Consider the following 17,636-nt stretch of genomic DNA (forward strand, 5'->3'; position numbering starts at 1 on the left):
GGCCCCAGCCACAGCTTACCTGCCCCGAGGCAGCACCTCCGACCTGCACACACACAACAGTACAACAATCACAGTATTCCAGCGCGATGAGGGCTTCAGCACGGTATACCCGTCAGAAAAGCACTCAGGTGTTTGATAGCATTTTTTTCTTCTAACTCATGTACTCGCGTGGTCTCTAACAGACATTTCTTTGCCGTGTGACTGATTTGCTGTGTGACTCACTCAGCTACTCTGAGCCTTGAGCCTCCCCATTACTATTACACTGGACTAGTAATCACTGGGCTCGCAACTTCACTTTCCAGAGAATCAGCAAAGCCAGTCCAGACCCGCTTCTAGCTCTGGGGACACCACCCCTTCCTCTAGGTTGAAGTGATGAAAGTCACTCGGCAAGTAAGACCCAAGAAGCGTGATGGTTGAAAGGTCACAGGTATTTTTTTTTAATTTCAATTAATATTCTTCAAGTGTGCTCGATGGTAATTCATGAAAACATTTCACACAGCCCCACAAAATACCAGAATTATAATTTTGAGTTAAAAACCCTGTCCTTCCACTCTCATCCTCTCTTTGAGTGCCAGCCTCTCAGTTCCCCTGAGCCTGCACCTCGTACAGCAAGAAAATCCCTCCACGGCTCTGGACACACTTGTTTGTCAGTAATCAGAAAAGAATAACAGAAGAAGATGCCATAGTAACATTACTGATGATCATAATAGCTCACACTTCTTGAATGTAGATCACACGCCGGGCACCGTCAGAAGCTCGTGACTTGGATTTTCTCCTTTCATCCTCATAACAGCTCTATGGGGTCCTTGCTATTATTATCCCATTTTACAGATGAGAGAATAAGGTTCTGAGAGGGTAAGAAAGAACTTTCCCAAGATCTCACGGGCAGGACTGAAACCAGGGTCTATGTGCTACCAGAGCTGGCGCCCTTAACCTCGCGCTCTGCTAACGACAGTAGCAGCCGTTGCGATTGCCTCGACGCTCACCTGCCATTGCTCTGTGTGGGTTGGAATCACGTCTACTCAGAGTCTTTTGAATTCTGTCACCCTCTATTGGCTGGTGCCATAAGCCTCAGCTGATGCCTTTCAAAAAAGAGGAGTTCTAATAAAAATGATGGCTCTTTTAGTTCAACAGGCAGAATTCAGACTTGGGAATCAGGCACCCGAATTGTACGCATCATTTCCATGGCTTAACGGCAGACGCTAATGTCTGCATGCATGTCCCCATAAATTGGGTATTGCCCATACACCGAGGAAAGTGCAGTGGTTTTTTATAAGTCAAATCTTTTCATCCTTCAGTGAAAATACAAAAGGCCTCTTCTTTTTGCCGTGAATTACAGCATCGTATAGGAGGCCCTGGCAGCTTGGCAGAGAGAAAGCCTTTCCTTTTGAGTTACACTTGAGGCACGCTCACATTTCCTTTCAGGACCAGAGATCACTACCTCGGCCTCCTGGTAAGAGGTTGAGTAATGAGTCCCACCAAAGGACTTTGGGAACCAGATTCCCTCCCAGGCCTCCCTGCCCACTCTCTGGAAAAACTCTCTGTGAATAATTCCTTCCTTGCTGGCCAAAGTAGGGGATAGTTTCAGAAGAGCAGTGGAACTTAGTTTAAATAAGTAGATTGGAGCCCGTTTGTGGAGTATTTGGCTAACTAGGGAACGTGATGAATGTGAATTCCATGTATGTTTCTAAATGTGTGAATGGTCACTTAACAGCCCAAGCTTTTATCAGCCAACAGTCAGTGCACTGAGGGTCCTCCTGACTTCTTCCCAAAGGTGAAATTCATTCTTCCCGCTGTTTCTCAATCTGCAGCCTGAGCCGCCCTCCACCAACAAGTGGCAGCTGGACAAATGGCTTAACAAAGTGACATCTCAGAACAAGTCGTTTATTTGCGGCCAAAATGAAACACCCATGGAGACGATTTCTGTACCTCCTCCAATCATACAGCCAATGGAAGTCCAGGTCAAGGTGAAGGAAAACCCCAGCCAGGTCCTGGCTGAACCCAAAGAGAGGCCTCTCCTCAGTCTCATCAGGGAGAAAGCCCATCCACGGCCCACCCCGAAAATTCCAGAAACAAAGGCTCTGAAGCATAAATTGTCGACAACTCTCGAGACAGCATCTCAAAGGACAATTGGGAAAAAACAGCCCAAGAGGGTCGAGAAGAACCCCAGCATTGAGGAATTTACCTGGCCCAAACCAAATATCACCAGCAGCACTCCCAAAGAAAAGGAAAGCATGGAGCTTCCTGACCCCCCGAGAGGCCGCAACAAAGCCACCGCCCACAAGCCGGTCCCCAGGAAAGAACCGAGGCCCAGCACCCCCTTGGCTGCCGAGAAGAAGAAGTACCGAGGGCCTGGCAAGATCGTGCCGAAGTCCCGGGAATTCATTGAAACCGATTCGTCTACGTCTGATTCCAGCACAGATCAGGAAGAGACCCTGCAGATCAAAGTCCTGCCTCCTTGCATGGCTCCTGGGGGCAACACTGCCAAGTCCAAGGACACCTGCGGGGCCAGCCTGACCCTCAGCACCTTCAGCAGCGGCAGCAACCCGCCTGTCCCGACTGAGGAGCCTACTTTTTCACCCATTTCTGTCACGCAAACCGAGCTTCTGTCTCCTCTCCAAGATCACGAGAATCTGAAGAATCTCTGGGTGAAGATTGACCTCGACCTACTGTCTCGAGTGCCTGGCCACAACTCACCGCAAGCGGCGCCGGCCAAGCCAGACCACAAGGAGACAGCGTCAAAGCCCAGGCGGCAGGCAGCTGCCGCGGCTGCGGATAAACCCGCCCCCAAGGGCAAGCGTAAGCACAAGGTAAGCCGTCAGGTGTGGCCTGCCACGTGAGCGCGAGCAGCGGCTGTCTGTGAGCTACTTGGGTCTTGAGTCTCCGTTTCCAGCAGACTGGTGGCAGTGGATTGCAGTCTTTGGGGAAGGCAACGGTGCCTTCCGTGGGAAATGCGGTATTTGACATGACCAGGGAGGAAGTGTTAGGGATAATCAAGGTCTGACAACCAATGTCAAGAGTATCCAATATGGCACGTGATGTGTAGCGATGAAGAATATGAAGAGGCTCCTTCCCCAGGCAGCCAGTCCCCCAGGTTGGCTCCTTAAGCTGTTCCTGCTTCCCAGATTCATGGGTCATTATTCTGTAGTCCCCCACCCCACCAGCAGCAGCAGGGCACCAAGGACTCCTAAGGTCAACGTGCATCCTCTAGGCCTTGTTAATTTCTCCATACAAACATCAGGATCCCTGCAACTCAGTTATATTTTGATTATCCTGGCTCCTACTAGACACACGTTCTGTCCAACCTGCTTGGCCCCCTGACCTGTGTGGTCGGCTTGACTCGTGAAAATCTCACCTGCAAGACATTAGGGTTGGATTCCAGGGCTACAGATATAATCAGAAGGTGAAACCCACAATGGCCTCTTCCATTTCATGTGCATCTGGGGAAGGGAGTTTGTGTCCAGTAAGTTCGTTGTGTTGCGTCTCTGGATCTCACAGTAGTCTTTTAGTGTAACATCATCTCATGGTGATATTTGAGTAATATTATTTTGAACGGCTGCCATGGGGAATCCTGCAAGGGTGATTTAAGTCATCATTCAGCTTTAGAGGTTCACAGATGGTTTTATCTCTGAGCTGTGCACCAACTTATTCAATGAGAGTATTCCAAAATAGGGACCAAAGTCTGGTCCAAATAGGAGGACCAAAAAGTCTGATAGGGCAAGGGACCTTGCCCTATCACTGTTTCCCTGCTCTTAGTGATGACAGCAGTAAAACCAGGAGTTAAAGTGTACCTTCAGAACCAGTACATGAAGGTCCAAAGGTGTGCCTTGCGTATGGTTAATTTCCTTGCATATTTTTGGTTGTAGAAGTGACCTTTATATGTTACCCTAAACCCCCAGGGTGCTTGGACAGGATTTATGCCGTGTTAGAATTGCAGTGTTTGTTAGTTTCTAAACTACTCATTTGTGGAGGCATTGTTGCTGGGAGAAGTGTCTGAAAATTATAGATTCTCTTTACTTTTGGTATGAGATCCCTGTGCCACCCGATCAGAGGCTCACATCACAGCTTCACCCTCTCAGATGCCAGCTTCTTGGTTGGAGTAGGCGAGGCAAGACTGATCGCTTTTCCGTCTGATCAAAGGTGCACTTTTAACTCCCCTACCTAATCTAGGACTTAAAATAGAAGCCAGCTGTCTCCCTTGCTCATTGTTTTTAAATGTCTGCATGTGCCGTGGATTTCAGACTCTGTGTATTTTTTCTTCCTGTTAAAGCCAACAGAAGTTGTGGAGAAAATCCCTGAGAAGAAGCAACGCCTGGAGGAGGCGGCCACCATCTGCCTGCTACCACCTTGCATCTCACCAGCTCCCCCCCAGAAGCCTCCCAGCACTAAAGAGTGAGTTTGCCCTGGGCTGTAGGATACTTTGCTTGTTCAGACTCTTAAGAAATCCCAAATGAACCCTTGGCCGGGGGCAGGGGGTCCTGTCCCAGAGGAATGTTAGGTAAGAAACAGGAGTCTCTCAGTCCTGTCCTGACAGCCGTCTCTGACCACCAGTCTAACAAGGGTGGGATAAAGGGTGGCGCTCAGGCTGCCAGATTTGGGGTGACTCCTTGAGCTTTTTAGCAACATTTCTTTATTCCAACTCAGATTGATGACCAAAATCGGCGAAAGTGAACTTTTAGCACTGAGTGAAGGGTAAGAGGAAGTAAATGAATTTAAAAGGGGCAGCTTCAAGAGACACCTGTCCCTTGAGCCAAGTCACCTCCTTCTGGGCAATTTCCAGTTCTGATGGTGATAAATAAAAAGGTTTCCCTGGAAAGCAACCCCTTGGCCTCAACAGGATGGCTCAGCTGCCGCTTCCTCTTTGGTGTCATTTCTCAACGCTAACGTGAAGCTAGAGGGCTAGCAGCTCCATGCTGAACTCCTCAGAGGCCAAGGGGAGGCCAGAGACATGAGCTCTCTGGGAGTGCCCCCCAACCCCAGGCAGTCCTGTGCTGGGAAAAGCCGGCTAGGGATGGACGCGTTAATGCCCATCAGCTGGCACCTCTTCTTCCATCTCCCTCTTTGCAGAAGGTGCCAGAGTCAGGCAGGAGGCCTCCTTGTCCTGTCCTCACTCACACGACCCCAGCCTTCCCTACCAAACATTGTGATGGAGTCCCTCTGTCTTATACCTATCATTCCCCTAACAATCGTGTCAGCTACCGGAACCATTCCGTCTGGATTATTGCCATAAATTCATTCAAAATTAGAGATTACTTCCATCAAAGACCAGTTTTGGAGCCTATTAGCAGCCCAGAGCAGAGAGGCAATATGGCTAACTGCTGCTAACAATTGATTTCACAGATTACTGTTTAACATCAGTGATAGGGCATCAATCTGCCACAGATAAGATGTCGGAAATAAGTTATCAGCTTACATTTGTTTGGATCCTTGTTGTTTAGAGATGAAAGGTAGGAAAAGACCAATGACCGCTAGATCCGCTCAGTATAATAAGGAGATTTGGCCCTAGGCTGCCCGTCTCCCTGTGGACCCGAAGCTCTTTGTGACAGGCATCTGTGTTCCCTGGCATAATTTGATTGGAAATATCCCTTCACATACTTGGAGTTCTCAGAATTAGTAACTCTTCCAGTGGAGCAAACCAACCCTTTTTACCCCAGGGTGGGCCAGGCATGTGGGGAAACAGACTTCTTTCCCAGTGGTCAAACACTGTCATTCCAGGGCCCTCCTACTTTCCAAGGAGGAAGGGCTAAAGTGGTATCCCTGTAGTGGCGGTACTGCCCCAGTTCCCAGATTCTATCTATTCGGGCCAGGTCTCCTGAGGGCACAAGGCAGAGCCAGGGAGCTGTGGGGCATTGCCACACCATCAGTCCCCATTGCGAGCCTCCTTCAGCGACCCAGTGATCTGTCACTGGTCCCCATTTCATGGAAGAGAGATGATCAACTATTAAATCAATGTCTAATAATTCAAATTCGTTCTCATAAAATGGTGTTTTACCTCATGGTCCTTACGATCTTTCTGCTTTGGTAGTAGTTCGGAGAGCAGTGATTACCTAGCGTTTATCATTCAGGAAGGGCCTGGATCGGGTTCTTAACACTCGTCCAGCAAATCCATGTCTGCGGGAAAATCTCGGGAGTTGAGGGAGAAGGAAGCAGGACAGACCTCTCGGAGGTCTTCTCCTGGAAGCCCTCTCCTCAAGCTTTGTCTGCTCCTTTGTGCTTTGTTGACCCTTCAGACTAAATCCTTGGAAATTTCTATAAGACAACATTCACTTTTCTCAATGAATATTCTAAACCTAGCGAAGGATGCCACACCAGACTATGACAGCTGGAGTTGCCTGTCGTCCACCAGAAGGGCCTTGATGAGTTCCTTGCCCTTTCTTTGGAGCTTGAACCATCAGAAGGGCCTCTGAGGCATTAAATGGGGGACTCTCTTGCCTGCTGTCCTCCTATACAAGAGCCAGAGCCTATACAAGCGGCGCCCTTATAGTAAGAAGCCATAATGGTGACAGAGTGGTCTCTAGAAAATGCTCCCTGGGTGTCTTTCACCCAGGAAGTCATTAAAGGCCACATGGTTCCAGGTCACTATCATACAGATGGAAAGGGGGCCAGATGACTGTGCCCATTGCGCTGAATGTACTGTACTGGGAACGGTGTACTGTGTACAATGGCAGATGGGGAGGCCTAGCACAACGATAGTTGCCAATGGCAAATGGACTGCCTGTAGGGAACAGCTTTTCCCCTTGCAGCCCACCCTCTTCTCCGGCAGCTCAGGTAGTGCAGGAGTGGTCATAGGTAAGGAACCCAGTCGCTCCTATAGATGCCACAGCAATGCTTGACTCCTTTCTATGTGAATTCCCCAAAGTCCGATTCCTCTGTGATGATTATACTCAGTGTGGGCTGATGTTGGTGGAGCCTCCTCGTGGCCGTGCATCCTAATCCATATTTTCACCATTATTTTCATCAGGCATCACCACTATCTTAAAATGATTCTTCATGCCCAAGCAATTTAAAAAATCCATTGGCAAATATTTTGTAATTAATTTTAATCCATTAAGGTAATGGCAGAAACAGTGAATTTTCTGAAAATTCGGCTGCCTGACAAAAATTGACATAGGACCTCATTTATGAAACAGAAGATGACAAATATTATTACAAATGGCAAATTTGGGCAGCAGAAGTGGAACGAGGGGACTGCATTGACTTCTACCATTTCAGGAAATCAAACCACTTGAGTGCTTGTTCATCTTTGATTTGTTGCTTTGAGATATTGTAAATCTATATTTCTAGACACTGACTGAAATTGACCAAGAGGAAACCATAAATTCTTGTTGACTTAATTTGCTGTTGAAAATTGTAGTCAATAATCATGAAAAGTAAATGGCTGCACAGTACAATATTAGTTGTCTAAGAAAAGATTAAAATTCAAGTAATCTTCATTGATTAGTCGAAGACAGTAACTAAAATAAAAATCCATGGCCCAATTACCATGTTAAGCAGCTAGCATAAGGTTTTAGTTGTTCTGTTTTACTTGAAGTCTCAGTCTATTTGATGATGCCCACTTAATGGGCAGATAAATCAGTTTGAAAGCACAGGAGCACTTCTAGGACTGCAGATGTCTTATGGAAAGATGACAAAATATTTTTCAAATGGACTTTTGTAAACCGGAGTACATCAGTACTTCAGTATAACAACTTAAGGTCAGGGGCTCATTATGCCTTGGGTAGAACAGTTGGAACATACAATTTGCAATGTAACCCAGAAGTATTTAGTGCATTATTTATTTCTGTGTAATGTATAAACATAGTATTTCTTAAGAAAGTATCCTTCCACTAATTGTTTATTGTACCATTTATTGTGTGACTATGCAGTTAAGTCGTAGGGCAGAATAAGTAGGAACCATCCTAAAAAATGATGGGATTACAGTCTGCATTGGATTTTCCATAAAAATCTACTTAACAGTAATCTTAAAAGGTTACAAGTGTCACACTGGGGCAACAGTCCATTAGACATTTCCATTTATCCTGGAGTTCTGTTTCAAAGACCCGTGTTTATTCTTAGATACATATGGTTGCATTTACCTATAACTCAGTCGATAGGGAGGGCTCCCTCTCTATAGATATCTATGTCTCTATGCATTTTTATGTATACTGTTCACCACAAGTAAAGGACCATCAACCAACATATTACTTTAGCTGAAAGTACCAGCATCATGGGAAAGATCAGAATAAAGAGAGACAAAATTTTCTGACACCCTATACTTTTTGTTTACACAGAAATAATTCATCCAGGAGAGCAAACAGAAGAAAAGAAGAAAAGCTGTTTCCCCCTCCACTTTCCCCACTGCCAGAGGATCCTCCACGCCGCAGGAACATCAGCGGCAATAATGGTCCCTTCAGTCAAGACAAGACCATCCCTATGACTGGACAGACCACCTCGACCAAACCTAAGAGGAGTGAAGGCAAATTCTGTGCTACTTTCAAAGGGATATCTGTAAATGTAAGCATCTTAGAAGAAATCTTATCATTGTCAGGTGGAAACAAGTTGACCCAGCTTATCTAACTGAACTCAAGATGAATTTTTCATTCCAGTCTTACTTCTCCAAACAGATTATTATGCAGGCATTCAGGGCCTTGGACGTCCTTTGGTCCAGTCCCTTCAGATCTTGGGGGTGGGGGACACTTCCACAATACTGACCACAGCATCTGGCACATGGGAGGCACTGATCATTTACTGAAAGGGAGAGAACAAATGGACGGAATTGCCCAAGGTCATGGAACTGGGGCCGGGACTCCAAGTTACATCTTTCCACCACCCAGCTTAGCAGGTGTGAATTGTGTTTTAAAATAGTGACTCAAAAGGATGGAGTTTAAAAGGTGAATCTGTTGCTAAAATCACACAATTGTGGTTCTCTAAGCCAAACTAAAGGATTATCCCATCCTTTCGATTTTCTGCACTGCTGCTCGATTAGCATAAATAATTGAGAAGTTGTATCACTTTTCACATCTATACACAATGTCTTTTTATCTGCCCCAGGTATAGGTACCTGAACCGTGAAAACCATGAGCGATAGTGTCGCTAGTGAATATTAATGGCAAATGTACCTGCCTTTTTGGGTAAATGCACGTATGCGGAGATACAGCATCCATATGCACCTGATCTCCTTTAAGTGTCGTATAAAAAGCAAATGCGTGAAAATCAATGAGTTTTCAAATGTCTAGCGCCAACCTGGTGGCCCCTGAACCAAAGGCGCCCATTTAACACTTCATGAAAAGCCACGAGGCCTCTGAGCTTTAAGGACCACAATTTAAAGTCCTCCATCGTCTGAGATGACTAGATGACATACATATCTAGGTAAATTTTATTGGTGACATCAAGAAATTGCTCTATTACAAAGTTGTCATTTTCCAAATGAAACTTGTATGTGTGTGTGCCCACATTATATTTGCATTCACATTTAAAGATGCTGACTTATAATGTTAGGAATGAAACTGTCTATTCTAAACAGTAATTACACTATCAATCCTATTTTTGATACTGAATGTAATTAATGTTATAAACTCCAACGGAGGCTTTCTTCTACTGCAAGCTTTTGGAGGGCATGCGCCATATCTAGACAATTCTCTTCATATAGGGCCTAGTACATGGTCGCAAATAATTAGATGCTTAATACAGATGTTATTACGACCATGATAATAAGAGGATCCTGCAAAGGCATTTCCACAAGAGCTGAAAACTACTGGGGAAACCTGATAAATATGATTACATTTCCACCTAGAAATGGATCATTCTTCTTAAGGAAATCACCGGGGTCCCCATGATGGATTGAGTTCCTGTTGCCTCTTCTTTGGCCATTAGTTTTTTCTATTAATGGCTTGAAATCTGGGAGACTTTGTGGAAGTTAAGAGACTTGCTTGACACATAGTGCCAACACTGCGGCAAATCTGTTCTGTGACCTTGGGCAAATTATGAAACCTCTTTGAGTCCATGAAATGAGTAAATATGACTAGATGATCTATACAGGTTCTTCCAGCTCCAAAAGCGTTTTCCATTTTCTGCTCTCAGAGTCTTCTCTGTCCCATGTATTCACGAAGTCCTGTTTATTGACTCAATGGATGAGTGAGGGTCAACAGAGGACGTGTTTATATGACTTACATGATCATGGCTGAACGCAGCCGTTTCCAGTTAGATGTGCCAGGACCGACATCACCTCCATGTGCGTGGTGGACGTGGTGTTTCAGGGTTCTTGTCACCTATCTTGGCCGTAGAGACACGTGGCTCTCTCTGGGGCTGACTCAGCTGTTTGGTCTGGGTCATCTGGCTTTGGCGGTAGAAGCGTGGAGCTGGCTTAGGAGTTCAGAAGCCTCTGAGTTTTTTATGTGTTTGGGTTGAATAAAATCCGTGATGAACTTTAAATGACTTTCTCCGTATCCACCATAACCATTTTTAGATGTGCAGTCTCTCAGCACAGTTACCGCAATGAGCTCTTGATGGTAAGAATTTTTGAAAATCGGAAGGTCCAGGATGAAGTGGAAAAGATAAGACTTTCATGGATATAAGAAATGTTCACATTTGACTTTTCGCTGTAAAGTGGCCCTTTTGATTAAGGCAGGCAGGCCTGCGTTCAGCAAATCACTGAGTGCACTGGGCAGTGGGGTAGCGGGACGGGGCTGGGGTGGGAGTGTCATAAATCAGAGACGGCCCCAGCACTGAAAGGGCTCCCAGTCTAAGGTGAGCAATGAGACATGTGCTCAATAAACTCGGATACGAAATAGCTGCTGATTGGTGTCTTAGGGGAGGGCTTGAGACACGCCCTTCCCATCTCTAAAGGGACCAAAAAGGTTTAAAGCACTTCTGGCCATATACATGAGGCAGTTTTCCTGGGAAGGCATTTGTTGAGCTGGGTTGAGCTGAGAGTGTTAAGTAGGGTTTAGTAATGAGGGGAAATGATTAAACTAGAGTGTGGTCTCTACGCACAGTGGAATATTATCCAGTCTTCAAAAGGAAGGAAATTCTGACATGTGCTACAACTTGGGTGAACCTTGAGGACATTATGCTAAATGAGATCAGCCAGGCGCAAACAGACAAAGAGTGTATGATTCCACTTACACATGGTACCTCGAGGAGTCAGATTTGCAAAGGCAGAAACTAGAAGGGTGACTGCCAGGGGCTGAGGGTAGTAAGGGGATGGAGGGTTATGGTCTAATGGGCACAAGAGTTTCAGCTTTGCAAGATCAAAGAGCCCTGGAGATGGGTTACACGCTGATGTAAATGTGCTTAACACTAGCGCACTGGACATTTAAAAATGGTTGAGATGGTAAATTGGATGTCATGTGTATTTTACCTCAGTTTAAAAAATGAAAAAATACAGTACATTATCGCAAGGTGAAAAAAGTAACGAAGAGAAGGCTTTTTCAACCCTAAGACTGCGAAGGACCCAGAGCAGGGAAGTGGAGAAAGCCTGATGAGTTCAGTTTGGTGGCAGGTTCGTCGGAGGGAGTCGGGAAGGGTGAAGCCAGGTCAGGAAGGGCCTTACACACCAGCAGAGGAGCTCAGCCTGGGGTTTGCACTCAGCCGCAAGGCAGTGAAATGCAGGGAGCTCGGTTCAGGAAGCTCAGGCTGGCAGGCAGCAGAGGGAGGGTGATTGGAAAAGCTGGCTCAGAGGTCGGGCGTTCGGCCAGGAGGCCATGTGATCGACTCTGGCTGAAGCCACGAGAGCCTGTACTTTGAGGCTTCAGAGGAGGAAGGGACAGATTGTGAGACACTGGGGAGAGGGAGTGAATAGGACTTTGTAATGGGTTGGACGAGGGTGATGGAGAAGGAGAGATAAGAGGTGGAGTAGAGCAGTGGTTTTCAAAAAGAGTTTCAGGGGCATGATCATGTTTTGAAATGAAATAATTTACAGAACTTCAATATCTAAAACTGGTTAAAGCAGAGCAGCTCAGATGGAAGGCAAGGCGGGGAGACGCCGGTTCTGATGCTCCCAGCCCGGGGATGACCACCATGCCCTTACCGGCCTGGAGAAGTCCAGCCTTGGTGACAGGGGAGACCATCCTGCCATTCACAGAAAAAGGGGACTGCTTTGGATGTCAGTTTGGTTTCAGAGCAATCGGAGGTGCTAATGGGCCATCTTGGTGGAACTCTCCAGAAGTGATCACTGCAGGAGCATCAGAGAGAGGGTAAGGTGGAGGTTCCCCTTGGGGAAAACCTTATCTGCTTATTGTCAGATCTGTGCCAGTGCACACAAGATTGGCAAATCCTGTCAAGGTCAAGGGAGAAGAGCTGAGGAAAGAACGTTGGGGGATGCCAACCTTAGAGCAGAGGGCAGAAGAGGCACCACGGCAAGTACGCTCAGAGGTAGAACAGTCAGGATCGTCCCGCAGTTGCCAGATGGGGGCATGGGGGCAGAGTCAGCGGTGTGAACACGGCAGGTGGTCTCGTGACACAGAGTGTCACATCGTTACAAATCTTCCCACCTGCTTCATTCATCTGGATCCCATTCTTTCTATGGCAATGACGGTTCAGGGTGGAACTCAGAAGTCTCTGACTCCTTTGATTTTTGACCTGGTACAGATGAGCTTTCACTCTCCCAAGGCTTGGAAATGAAGAGGCCTTCCTGTGGCATCCCCTAGCGGGAAAGCGGTCAAGGCCTCGGGTGAACAGAAAGGCAGCCTCAGCCTCGGTCCCAGGGTACTGACTGTTGCAGTACGATGCCTGGTGTGCTGGCATTTTGCTGCCCTGGATCTGGTATTTTGCAGAGTGACTAGAGTACTTTTCTTACCCTAGAGAAAGTTTCTGGGCTGGTTCCCTTATCAAAAATACACACGTCGGGGTGATACTCTCTCTCTCTCTTCTCTCTCTCCCTCTCTCTATCCTTCCCTCCCTTTCCCATTCTTCCCCTCCCCCCTCACATCCCCAACTGGATTTAGACCTTCGCCAATGACTGTCTTACTGGGATGATGGAGCTATGTAGTCACAGCACGTGACTAGCTTGGTGTTTGGTGTCATCATAGAACAAAAGCTGGTGATTCCCGGAGTTCATGACATATAGCAGGGTCACCTGTGTATCCTCCAGCTGTGTGCATTGTTTTCTTTTCTCTCGTCTCGTTTCCTAGTGTGCTTGACATGCAAAGCATTTATGAAAAGATGCTCTAAAAATCTGGACCTAATGGAAATTCTTTGTCCTCCTTTTTCCCAGGAGGGAGACACTCCAAAAAAGGCAGCCTCTGCCACCATCACTATCACCAACACTGCTCTTGCCACTGCCACTGTCACTGCTACTGCCACTGTCACCGCCACTGTCACGGCCACTGCCACGGCCACTGCCACTACCACTACCACTACCACTACCATTTCCACCATCACCTCCACCATCACTACTGGCCTCATGGACAGCAGTCACCTGGAGATGACATCCTGGGCGGCCCTGCCCGTTCTGTCCAGCAGCACTACCAATGTCCGGAGACCCAAGCTCACTTTTGATGACTCGTATGTTGTCCCCAGATTCTCTGGAGTGGTGAATGGGGGTGGGGGCAGTATGGCTTTTCGAGCACCGCGCATGTGTCACCCGAAATAAGACCTCAGAGGCAGCAGTGCAGCTCCTATAGCCTTGAAAGTAGATTCCTCCTCCTCCTCACACACACCTCTATCCCCATCGAGAAACGTCGCTGGCCCATTTTAATCGTGGAGCTCTGTTACTGATTCTGAAGGCAGGTGCTGAATCCCAGCTTGCTTGGTCCTCCTTGCTTACCCGTGTCCTCAGATAGAACTGTGTGCCAGCAAAGAGAATTATAGCTAGGTTCTCTTGGATCTGTTTGGGCAGCTGGAATGGTTGGGGTTGGAGGATGTGGGTATTTATCCTAATGGGCCATTAAGCACTTCCGATTTCATTCACTGGACTATTTCAAGCTTGGTTATTGTATGCATAACAAGCGTTCATTGGCCCTGTTCAAGGCATTGTATAGGAATGGATTTATAGCCCCCCAAAGTTGTGACTATTCGGTCTTTTAATGAAAAGATGAAACATTGCTTTCTGAACATGCTCGTTTTGCTTGTTTAGGGTTCACAACGCTGATTATTACATGCAAGAGGCGAAGAAGCTGAAGCACAAAGCTGATGCACTGGTAGGTTTCCTTTCTCCCGTTGCTCTCCTCCCATTCAGGTATTAGGCTTTGAAGGAAAACAAAGAAGCCACTGCACAAACGAGTCCAACCTTTTCATTGCTGCTGTGACATAGACAGATTGGAGCTGGTTAATTCCTTAGCACCGGGATTCCCCAAGGTCTTGGTGCCATGTTGCCCTGCCATTCTTGGTTTTCCCACTCTTCTTCCCCTTGCTCCAACTTCAGAAGCTCAATGGCTTGTACTGTCTTTCAAGTGACTTTGAAATGACCTTTGAAACTGCCCTGGGGAAGGTGGGAGCTCCCATGGGTTCCAGTAAACCCGAACTGGTGTGGGCAGTTAAGTGGCCTCAGTCATTGGCTCTGGGAAACTCAGGTCTGTAGAAAAATCTCAGCTCCTTGCTGCATTTGATGACATGTTTCCAGAGTGAGGCCCACAGGCAGCCTAGGTCCCTGCACACAGAAAGGAAGTTCTGTTCTCTGGATTTCCCCCGACACTTGGCCTCGCTGCCTCCAGGGGTTGTGAGAGCATGGGGGGTCGTCTGATTGACTGAGCCACCTAACAGGGGATCTCAATCATGTGGTACAATCACTTGGGGAGCTTTAAACTAGCCCTGATGCCCAAGCCACACCCCAGAGAAATGGAATCAGAATTTCCGACACTGGGACCCAGGCATGGGTGTTAAAGCTCCCCCCGGGTGATTTCCAAGTGCAGCCAAGGTTGAGAACCACTGAGCCCTAAATTCAGGGTCCTCACCTTTGACTAAAGCCCAGCATAATTAGAGGTGTCAGTTCAACTCCGTTGGGTTAAAAAAAAATCACATCCTCCATAATCACATTGTGTCCAGCCAGGACTTAGCTGCCCTGTGCTGTTTGCCACTGGGAGGGCTGTAATGGAGGACCACGATGGTCTCTGCGCCGTGACTTGCGCGTGACCACCATCCACTGCCCTCCAAAGGGCCGCGGTACATAAGGAGATAATCGGTATGTCTTTAGTATTAAAATCTCCATGGGGTGTGTGAAAAAAAAAATCTAAAAAAATCTCCCTCGGTGGGGGGGGTGGGGTGGGGAGGAATGATAAGAAAAAAAGAAAAGGTTGAGAAATACTCATTTAGAGGAAGATGTCTTTGCTTGGCTTATGTCTACACCAGAGCTAGGCACTCCTTTGGAGTTCAAGCCCCTAATTGGCCCTGTGGCCCATGTAGTCTTCTCTCTGGACTTCAGTTATTCCTTTTGGAAAAAGAGAGATTTGGGCCAGGTGATCTTTAAGGATCCTTCCAGCTATGGGCTTGCAAATGAAAAGTCAGTTTCAAAAATCAGGATGTAAAGCTTAATTTCCACAGGGGAGAGCCAATCAGAGTCAGATGACCTAAGGAAATTATCTTGTAAGGCAAGAGAAGATGGAGGTTTTCATAAAATCGCTTTGAATTGGGCTGAAACTGCTATTTTTCCACAATAGCTTACAGAAAGGAAACCACAGAATTCCTGCAGTACATAAAAGCTGGAGAACATTTATTGCAAAGAGAGTCATTTACAGCAAGAGATTCTGCAGGACCTGTAACTCATCATTTTATAGATGTACTTTAATCCTTTGCTAGGGACAGCTACTCTGACGTTTTGAGAATTGAAACCTTCACAGTTGCATAGAAAATATTTTGATAAAAGGTATACAAGAAAATTAAAATAGCTCGATCTGCATTCTATTGGTTCTTTCACGTAAAATTCTGCATTAGTGGAATTCTTCCATCCAGCTATCAAAAATTGAAAATGTTAAATACTGTTAGAAAATGCTCACTATAAAGGTGTCATATATAATATTCATTACACATAAAAAAGAAATCAGTATGTCTAAGTCAGTTTAATCGTGACCATTATCAGGGCTAAAACCTTCTGCAATAAAATTTTACTAAACTAAAATATTTAGTAGTGCTATATTTGGGGGCTTTTTGACACACTATTTCAGACCATCATTTACAGTGAAAGTGATGTGATTATCGTCAATAGTCACACTGCAACTTCCCATTTTTCATGGCGATAGCATCCATTTGTTACTCTTCTCCTGGGCGTGGGGATGATGTGCTCATCTAGAGTTCCAAGCAAAGACTAAATGGGTTAGTTGTCCAGGAGGCTTGTAAAAAGCAGGGTTTCATTGCAAGCTCTGTCTAGAGGACATTATGATGACCAGTCTAGTAAATGTAGTCAAGAGAAACTAGTCGAGGCAGTGATTTGGATCCTGGTCCACCAAAAAGATAACAACAACAGGAATACCACAAAGACATGATACCTTGGCTGCAGTTTTCTCTCCTCAACCAGCCTCCATGTCGTGGCGATAGAACCTGAAATCAGTTACATCCTCGTCTAGACAAATTCCTAATTGCTCCCCCTCCATATGTCAACCTTGGCACTGTTGGGCTGGGCGATTCTCCACTGTGGGAGCTGTCCTGCACATTGAGGGATGTTTAACAACATCTCTGGCCTCTGTCCACTAGATGCCCCTCATCCCTAGTGGTGACAACCAAAAAGGTCTCCAGACATTGCCAGATGTTCCCTGGGGGAGGGGTGCAAAGTTGCCCCGGGTTGAACACCACTGCTTTTGATGAAGGAGAGAAGAGGAACCGTCATGTTGACAAGTCTTCTTCCTGTTTCAGTTTGAGAAATTTGGCAAAGCCGTGAATTATGCCGATGCAGCCCTGTCCTTCACCGAATGTGGCAACGCGATGGAGCGCGACCCTCTGGAAGCCAAGTCTCCGTACACCATGTACTCAGAGACTGTGGAGCTTCTCAGGTTCGTGCCTTTCTGCTGCCTTCTTCCTGAGCTCTTTCCAGTCATAATTAGAAGCTGCTTGCTATGTTTGAAAACTATCACCTCCACATAATAATGATTCATCCAAGGCATCTTCTTCTTAGAAGTCATCATAATTCGTTCTTGCCATTTTATTCATGTCATGGAAAATTTATAACTGATGGACACTGCTTGTATCAGTTATCCCCTTCAGAGGTTATAACGTGAGTGTTACAATTTGCAATATTCATAAAATTAAAATGGAAAGGTAGTGGATGCGAGTAAAGTATCATCATTTCACTGTTTGGCGTGGACACTTGTCTTTTCAAAGCGCAGTTTTATAATTCACAAAAAGCGGTGCTATCGGGATTTCTGTTATAAACCATGTTTTCTAAAAATTTCTGCCTCAGTTGTTAAAAACGGAGGGGCACTGTTCCAACACAAAGTCAGCTTTGGAGGCCGCAGCTGTGGAGTAGACGTTCCATGCATCTGGAATTTGAGGGACAGTCAAGGTGGTAGCAGGGGGAGGGGAGAGATGAGGTCGATAATAGGGAAGAGTGTATTAACGGCACAGATTATTGGTTTCATTTGCATTTTGAATGAAATTTTCTGGCCTGTTGCTCTTGGTGCAGTGGAGTTTGTGGGTAATCAAAAAATTCTTGTAAGAAGGGGAAAGAGAAGAAATGATATCCATTCTAGTGCTTTCCAGTCATCTGCAGGTATTTGTACAAGAATTTCCTC

The 17,636-nt window shown here is 46.2% G+C and overlaps 1 protein-coding gene across 2 annotated transcripts in view; it reads left to right on the forward strand.

The window, feature by feature from the left end:
- AFF2 (AF4/FMR2 family member 2) overlaps window positions 1-17,636 on the forward strand; it is a 487,741-nt gene that overhangs the window by 447,927 nt on the left and 22,178 nt on the right. For both annotated transcript variants that reach the window (XM_036840574.1, XM_036840575.1), the window contains 6 exons: window positions 1,812-2,810; window positions 4,271-4,392; window positions 8,271-8,493; window positions 13,193-13,482; window positions 14,054-14,117; window positions 16,762-16,898. In XM_036840574.1, the coding sequence (XP_036696469.1) occupies window positions 1,812-2,810; window positions 4,271-4,392; window positions 8,271-8,493; window positions 13,193-13,482; window positions 14,054-14,117; window positions 16,762-16,898 (1,835 nt within the window). The remainder of the gene's footprint in view (window positions 1-1,811; window positions 2,811-4,270; window positions 4,393-8,270; window positions 8,494-13,192; window positions 13,483-14,053; window positions 14,118-16,761; window positions 16,899-17,636) is intronic.

This window comes from Balaenoptera musculus, chromosome X (genome assembly GCF_009873245.2).
Source record: "Balaenoptera musculus isolate JJ_BM4_2016_0621 chromosome X, mBalMus1.pri.v3, whole genome shotgun sequence".
In the NCBI taxonomy this organism is placed as follows: Eukaryota; Metazoa; Chordata; class Mammalia; order Artiodactyla; family Balaenopteridae; genus Balaenoptera; species Balaenoptera musculus.